The sequence below is a fragment of the Ostrea edulis genome, chromosome 2 (assembly GCF_947568905.1).
Source record: "Ostrea edulis chromosome 2, xbOstEdul1.1, whole genome shotgun sequence".
Lineage (NCBI taxonomy): Eukaryota > Metazoa > Mollusca > Bivalvia > Ostreida > Ostreidae > Ostrea > Ostrea edulis.
The window spans coordinates 31,580,601-31,589,981 of NC_079165.1; the positions used below are offsets into that span (position 1 = coordinate 31,580,601).

At 33.5% G+C, this 9,381-nt stretch overlaps 1 protein-coding gene across 1 annotated transcript in view; it reads left to right on the plus strand.

The window, feature by feature from the left end:
- LOC125680674 (multiple epidermal growth factor-like domains protein 8) overlaps nucleotides 1–9,381 on the plus strand; it is a 112,952-nt gene that overhangs the window by 18,736 nt on the left and 84,835 nt on the right. The window contains exon 5 of the mRNA XM_048920372.2: nucleotides 6,990–7,133. Within this exon, the coding sequence (XP_048776329.2) occupies nucleotides 6,990–7,133 (144 nt within the window). The remainder of the gene's footprint in view (nucleotides 1–6,989; nucleotides 7,134–9,381) is intronic.

A 9,381-nucleotide genomic window follows, 5' to 3' on the forward strand; every position in this document is an offset into this window, starting at 1 on the left:
ACCAATATGCCAATTTCAATCAAACTTGGTACAAATCATCCTTGGATAAAGGGGTCTAAGTTTCTTCAAATGAAGTGCCATGCCCCCTTCAAAGAGGAAATAATCACAAAAATGCAAAAATAGGGTGGGGTTATTTAAAAAAAAATTCAAGAACCACTGGGCCAGAAAGTTCATAATTTACATGGAAGCTTAAATTCCTGACATAGTGGAATTCAAGTTTGTTCAAATAATGGTCCCTGGAGGTAGGTGGGAATCAAAGTTTTACATGCGAATATTTAGGAGAAAATCTTTGAAAATCATTTTCTCAAGAACCACTATGCCAGACAACTTCAAATTCACAGAGCATCTTCCTGGCATAATGCAGATTAAAGTTTGTTAAAATTATGGTCCCTGGATGTAGGTTGGGGCCACAATAGGGAATCAAAGTTTTACATGCAAATATACATGTATATGAAAAATCTTATAAAACTTCTCAAGAACCACTGATCCTGACAAGTTGAAATTTATGTTGCAGCTTCCTGACATAGTGCAGATTTGATTTTGTTAAAATCATGGCCTGGGGGTAGGGTGGGATCACAATAGGGGATCTAATATTTACATGGAAATGTATAGGAAAATATCTTCAAAAATCTTTTTAAGAACTACTGGTCCTGACAAGTTGAAATTTACATGGCAGCTTCCTGACAATATAGTGCAATTTCAAGTTTGTTAAAATCATGAATGGGGTGGGGGGGGGGGTGTAAATTGGGGTCACAAAAGGGAATCAAAGTTTTACATGCAAATTTATAAGAAAAATCTTTTTAGGGAAAAGATAAACATTCAGTGCAAACAATGTAATATAATTTGGATTCTGTTTGCATGCGATGTTTTATTTTGCGTATTTTAGTGAGAGGCATCATCCATGAAATTCATAAAATTACTCACTTTTATTTTCATATTGTTTAAAAACATGTAAAAACTCTTGATTAACAATCCGCTCACAAATTCATGTTCTTGCTATTTGATGTCTACACGTCATTTCATGATATTAAGTACTCGCGTAAAATGATACGAAATCTACAGTAATTGAATGCCAGGGTATGCGCAACAGTCAAATGAAGAACACACTTTCCAATAATGCTCTTCATGCCACATGATTTTCAGGGGGAAAATAAACATTTAGTGCATAATATAATTTGGATTCTGTTTTGAAATTGTCCTTGTAGCTTCAGATTTCATGAAATTTCCATGATAATTGTCAGTAAATATGATGCAACAGCCATTGAACAGCCAAGACTGCTTTATTGGAATGTGATTGGTTAGTTTCGCATAGTGATGTCAGAACACTTAAAGCAGTCAAGGATGTCCTATGATGTTGCCTCTAGAATTCGAAATTTTACAGATATATTCAACAAGAGTATGTGAATGAATGAATGAATATAAAACTGAAATGTTTTATGCATGTAGATGTGGAAGACTGTTGACCCATAGTACTGCAGTGAGTTCTGATTATAAATGTACTACCAGAATAGGTCTAGCAGATGGACACTGCATAGAGATATCAATGCGATAATTTGCATTATTGATGGCAACACGTAGTCTAAGAATAGGGAGTGCAGCTTGTCTTTTAATCAATAAAGGCAAGAGAGATATGAAATTCTTTCTATACAGTAACCATCATTATGTATTGATATTAGTAACCAAAGCTGCAGCCATACCAGTTTGTATTTTTAGAAGCTGATGTAAAGAATTTTGCTTGTACACTGTATACAGTAAGGGCCTAATTTGGTCTTGAGTCACTCAGGTGACCTATTGCTATTGGACTGTGTTCAGTGTCATGTGTAGTTCGTTGTGCATCGTCTGTTATGTATTAACAATTCAACATTATTTTTTAATTTCTTCTTGATAATTACCATACCAATTCATTTAAAATTTGGTATGAAGCATCTTAGGGACAAGGGGGACATAAATTGTAAATTTCAGGAAAAACTGCCAAAACTTGACCAATTTTTCAAAATATTCTCTACAACCACACATCTATAAGAAGTAGAGCAGGAAGGCATCTATCAAAATTGTAAAGAAGTAGAGACATTTTCTATAGTCATCTGGCCCAGCAAATAGATGATTTCAGTAGGAGTCCCAAAATCTGGCATTCAAATAAGGAATATATAACTAAATCCAAACTACATTTAATTTGATCCAAAATTGCTTTGTTTTGTATGACAGGAGCGTGAAGTTGGCACAAAATTGCCAAAAAATGGAAAAATCAATGAAAATTTTCATAAATTCAGGGGGTTTTCCTTTCAGAAAACATACAGCCCATGCGTCGAGCAAATTTATATTCAATCAAACACATTTTTCATCTTCTCTTAATACACAATATATATTAATTTCATTTTGCTCGACGGATGGGCACACCTTTTCCTAAGCAATAAGGCCAAGTAAAATTAATTAGTAGATTATCATTCCCGCCCGCCCCTCGAAAATCGCCCCGCCCCGATTTTTTTTATTTTTCAAAATTACGATTTCCGGATATTTTTATGTCCGGTCCGGTATCGTAAACGTACTTTGTTTCACTTTGCCTTTTAGAAACCCAAATACACATGTAATTATGATTTATAAAGCTTTTTCTCAATGAGAGAAGGCATTTTCGAGGTCAAGAACACCATGGCGAAAAATAAAAAATAAAATCCTCCCACCCGCCCCATTTTTTTGTGAAGTTTGAATGATAATCTACTAATTAATTTTACTTGGCCCAATCTGGATGAAATTTAACAGTTATCAAGCTCTTTTTGAAAAAAGGCGGGAAGAACTCTTATTCATAACGTAATAATACTATAAAATAAGACATAACTTTGATTTAAGTTGAGATAGTATACTTGGCATGTATTTAACTTATTCAAAACACATATCAAGCTTGATTTAAGACACATTTAAATTGGAGAATTTTTTGGGCCTGGGTTAGAAGTTCTGACTCCAGGGTGGGGCCAAACTTGGCATATTTTTAATGTTTGTGTGTAAAACAGTTAAATAACATCTTCTTTAGTGCTACTGATACTAAATTGAATACCAAAATAGTGAATATCATGATTCCAAGGATCAGGGTTTTGGTACTGGGGTGGGGCGAAAATGGTCATAGTGATTATTGTCTTTATCATTTGAAAGACTTCTTTGATTTTGCTGATATAGATAAAAACTAAATGCACGTTAAGGAGGTATGGAAATTGTGAATTTTGCAACCCCAGAGTTCTGCAGGTTTAAAATAGTCAATATACTAGCTGTTAATACAATTTTAACATATGTTATTTAAAGTCTTTCATCAGTATATGGGCACTGTTGGGGGATTTGTGTTTTAAGAACACATCTTGTTTTATGCTGCTGCTGAATATTAGAATTTAGCTTATAGATTTCGTAGCCCTTGCATGGGGCTAGTGATACTTTTAACTTACCCAGGTGACCAATAAGGCCAGGCCTGTTAGGACTTCTTGGTTTTTATTTCACGCTTCTTTTATTATGTGACATATAAATTTTAACAATTAATGATCAATATTTATTATCAATTTTCTTGTACTTTCAATTTGACATATTTTTTTAGCCCATTTAAGCTCAAAGGATTTTTCTGGTTCAAAATTTGACTGTTGTTGACATTGTTGTATTTATTGTCAACTAAACTTTTCCATTTTTCCAGTTTTTCCCAAGAAGAGCACATGGTCAATTTTAACTGTTTTTGGCATAAAATATTTTTAGGTAAAGATATCCATATTTCTTCAAGTGAAAGGTCATATTCCTCTAATTTTGAAATAGTGAAAATAGGGCGGGATGTTTGATTGATAAAAAAAAAAATTCTTCCCAAAATCTACTGTACCAAAAAAGTTAATTTTACATGAATGCTGTCTTATGCAGTATAGAAATTAAAGTGTCTTTCTCATTTAAGGTAATTATACATGTATTTCTAAGATTGCTTGATTGACATATTTGCCCTGCCTCAGCATATCAGTGAAACAGAATTATTGGAAAATAACTCCTGAGTTTGCAGGGTTTTGAAATAGGAGGAAAAGATACTTTAAATTGTGGTGTTATTCAGATGATTTGTTAAATGGGATGTGAAGGTTGAAAATATGGCAGAAAAATGCATAACCTGCGCTATTAGACATTTTTAGGTCACCTAAGAAAATTCAGGTGACCGGGAGTGAGTATTGCAATTGATTGTCGTCGTCCATCATGTGTTAACAATTGAATATTTTTATCTCCTTCTTGATAACTACCATTCCAATTCTTTTCAAATTTGGTATGAAGCATCCTTGGGACAAGGGGGACTTAAATTTTAAATTTCAGGACTCCAGCACCTCTGGATATTGAAGTAGCAATATGGTTACCAAAGGGTTATCCTTTCCACATACAGTCACCATATCATACATATGGACTACCCATGGGACAAAGATGTTCCCTATCAAATTTGGGGTCAAAAGGTCAAGCACACTCCTAGAGAAGAGACTACCCAAGGTTTTGTCATGTCCTTTCTTTTTTACACTCAGGAAAGAGGTAATTTATACCTATTAACACCCTTTGGGAAAGGGGGGGGGGGGGGTTCTTAGTACCTCTTGTTTTATAATGTTGCTGAACATTAGAATTCAGCTTAGATATTCAGAACAGGAAATTTTTTCTAGATTTCTTAGCCCTTGGGAATAGTGATACTTTTCACTAGTACTCAGGTGACTGATAAGTCCTGTGGGCCTCTTGTATTATTATGTACCCCATGCAACGAAGTTGTGGAGGGTATGTTTTTAACCCGTCCATCAGTCTCTCCGTCTGTCAGGCCCTTTCTTGTCAGCGCAACTCCTCTGAAAGCGCTCAACAGAATTTCGTGAAACTTTGTAGTTAATAAGGACACACTGTGAAGATGTGCATATTGCCAGAAAATTCTGATTCAATAATTTTTGTGGGAGTTATGCCCCTTTTGAACTTAGAATTTTGAACCCTTCTGTCCTAGCTGTTTTTGTCACTGCAACTCCTCTGGGACCGCTCAACAGAATTTTGTGAAACTTTGTAGTTAATAAGGACACACTGTGTAGATGTGCATATTGCCAGAAAATTCTTATTCAATAATTTTTGTGGGAGTTATGCCCCTTTTGAACTTAGAATTTCGAGCCCGTCTGTCCTGTTCTTGTCAGTGCAACTCCTCTAAGACTACTCAACAGAATTTCGTGAAACTTTGTAGTTAATAAGGACACACGTGTTTAAATTCCTAGGAAATTCTGATTAAATTTTTTTTGTGAGAGTTAAATTATGCCGCTATTGAACTTAGAATTTTGAGACCATCTGTCCTGTTCTTGCAATAATGTAAGCATTACCATTCATTATGTGAGGCATTGTCAAGCAATGTTGGAGTGTGGGGTATATGAGCTTGCTCACCTCTGCTTTCTTTCATTTATTTATATTTTTCTGTATTTTTCTTAAATATAGATACTTTCAAGTATGTAAAATATAGATATTATTGACCTGTAACTTATTTAAACATAACAGCTGAAATTCACCTGACTTTGACTTGTCTCCATATTTGGTAAAGATTTCCATATTTGAATGATGGTAAAGAGAAATAGTCCAAGAGTGACAAACTCTAAATTCATAGAATAAATCATTGTATGATATATGTTAGTGTTATTTATCATACTAAATTCATAAAACAAACCATCGTATGATATAGGTAAGTGTTATTATATCCCCCCCCCCATCCCCGAACTTCTTCGGGGGGGGGGGGGGGGGGGGAATACGAATCACTCTGTCTGTCCGTCCGTCTGTGTAGATTCATGTCCGGGCCATAACTTCTCTGTTCTTTGACTTTAGCATACCATATTTAGCACACAGGTAGATCATCATGAGACGATGTGTCGAGTACCTTCATGACCTCTCTATGACCTTGACTATAATGTCAAAATTAAAGGTTTTTTTTTTACAATGGATTCGTGTCCGGGCCATAACTTCTTTGTTCTTTGACATAGGCATACCATATTTGACACATGAGTGTATCACCATGAGACGATGTGTCATGTACCTTCATGACCTCCATATGACCTTGACCTCAAGGTCAAAATTAAAGGTTTTTACAATGGATTCATGTCAGGGCCATGACTTCTTTGTTATTTGACATAGGCATATCATATTTGACACATGAGTGTATCACCATGAGACGATGTGTCAAGTACCTTCATGACCTCTATTTGACCTTGAACTTTGACCTGAAGGTCAAAATTGATTATAGGGTTTTGACATAGTCATACCATAAGACATGGGTGTATCACCATGAGACTATGTGTCATGTACATTCATGACCTCTTTATGACATTGACCTTTGATCTCAAAGTCAAAGTTGTAGGTTTATGCCATGGATTTGTGTTCGGACTATATCTTCCATTTTCTTCTACAAAGGCATACCATATTTTTACACTCGGGAAAGAGGTAATTTATACCTAGTATTAACAACACCCTTTGGGAGATTGGGGTAAGCAGGGAGTATTCTTAGTGAGCAGTGCTCACAGTACATCTTGTTTATCATGATACTAAATTCAAATGAAAAAAAAAAAAAAGAGAGAAAACATTTTTTCCAACAATTTCAACAATGTTGTGAAATGGGTCGTTGAGTTCTGAAAAATCAGATCTAACTAGATTGAAACAAAATGTGTCTTCATAGCTGCAAATGACGAACAATGGATTTCAATACAAATGAATTAAATTACACACAGTGAATGTAAATATAATTAGAATCAAGGTGGTTTAGTTACTGAAAATTAGTGTTGCACACTTTTGCACATATTTGTGGAAGCTCATTTCAAAGTCTGAACTCCTTCCATGTCAGTTTTGAGTTGGAACAAATTAATTGATTATAAACTTGATTGTTTTTACTGTAAATACAAAGAATGCTGTGTATCATATCCTCATGTATAAACTCACTGAACTTATGTTATTATTATTTTTAAATTATTGTGAAGAAAACATATGTGTTGTATTTTTAGTCAGAAGTAAATCTGGACAAGGATTACTGTATGGTTGACTATGCAGACATGCCCTATTCCTGCTACAATGACTTAGAGTGCATCATCTGTAAGAATAGAACTGACATTAAGAAAACTGGCTGTGTTCACAGGACCAGACCTGAGGTATGTGTAACATAGTTATATTGCTGGTATAGTATGTACATTTGTCTGGGTTACCGTAAGGCTATGAATAGGCATTACCATGCAAATGAGATCATGATTATGCATGATATATGGTAATTAAACTGTTGGTTTGAGCATGAATTTTAAGTGACATGTACTTCTCAATCTGGCCTATAGTGTGACAATGTGATGCGGTTAACTAAGCATGTCAGCAAAACAACTTCAGTGCAGCAAGGTCATGCATGAAAGCAGAATTTTCTCCCCAATATTGTTATTGCTGCTCATTAGGTAATCATGTGAGTTATATGATTCACAGATTTTCAGTTTAATTTTAAACAAAATGCACGGGTCAATATTATTTGATTTAAGATATATAGTGATCAAACAAGGCCATGCATGGGATTTGCATAACATTATCATTGATGTGTGTCTTATTCTACCCTAGAAAGGAATTCCTAACGATTTTGAGGGGATGTTCTTGTGTAAGATCGATTTAATATGAATTTTATTTTACCAGTCCATGCAACATCATCATATGACGTGATGTATATATTTCTCTTGTTCCATTTAAGTAGTAGAAGATGAATTATTGATTTTAAAATCAAAATTATTGATTTTGTATTTTTTAGATTCTCATTTGCATTGAAAATCAAATACATGATGTTAACTTTGATGTGCATCAAGAAACTTTACATCCCCATTGATGGTGGTTAAAGGATAAGACACACAGAAGGCCTTATTTGGCCTTATGAATTTTCAAAAAATTCAAAGTTGATGATCTTCACTTTTTGGCATAAAGAATAGTTACATGTAGAAAGTGCATCATCATGAAAAGTTTTATGTATGATGTGAATTTCACAGTAGTTTGTACATTATGACATTACAAAGAACAGCAATATAATCATTTTTTTTTAAAAATTCATTCATAGTAGCCAAAAATTCAGAACATTTTGTTTTCAAAATTTTATATACAGCACATCTTTACACAACTATTGATAGAACTATTGTTGATAATTATCACATGTTATTTATGTTTTTGGATCTAGTACTGTACTCATATTCAAATTATTTAAATATGACACTATACAATTTGATTATTATAACAGTAACTTGATCCAAAGAGTGGGATCACGTCTTGTTGACAGATCAAACTCGAACTTACGCATCTTGTTTGATCTGATGATCTGCATCTGTCATCTTGACATGATCCAGCACTTCAAATCAAGTTATTGTTATAATAATGTATATTTTATTATCCACTCAACAAAAATGCATATCTGTACAACACCTAATTATCCACTCACAACAATTCATATCTATACCACACTTTATTATCCACTCACAACAATTCATGTCTGTACAACACTTTATTATCCACTCACAACAATTCATGTCTGTATAACACTTTATTATCCACTCACAACAATTGATATCTGTACAACACTTTATTATCCACTCACAACAATTCATATCTATATACAACATTTTATTATCCACTCACAACAATTCATATCTATATACAACATTTTATTATTCACTCACAACAATTCATATCTATATACAACACTTTATTATCCACTCACAACAATTCAAATCTGTACAACACTTTATTATCCACTCACAACAATTCATGTCTGTACAACACTTTATTATCCACTCACAACAATTCATGTCTGTATAACACTTTATTTTCCACTCACAACAATTCATGTCTGTACAACACTTTATTATCCACTCACAACAATTCAAATCTGTACAACACTTTATTATCCATTCACAACAATTTATATCTGTACCGCACTTTATTATATCCACTCACAACAATTCATATCTATATACAACATTTTATTATTCACTCACAACAATTCATATCTATACAACACTTTATTATCCACTCACAACAATTCATATCTATATACAACACTTTATTATCCACTCACAACAATTCATATCTATACCACACTTTATTATCCACTCACAACAATTCATGTCTGTACAACACTTTATTATCCACTCACAACAATTCATATCTATATACAACATTTTATTATTCACTCACAACAATTCATATCTCTATACAACGCTTTATTATCCACTCACAACAATTCATATCTATATACAACATTTTATTATTCACTCACAACAATTCATATCTATATACAACATTTTATTATTCACTCAGAACAATTTATATCTATATACAACATTTTATTATTCACTCACAACAATTCATATCTATATACAACAT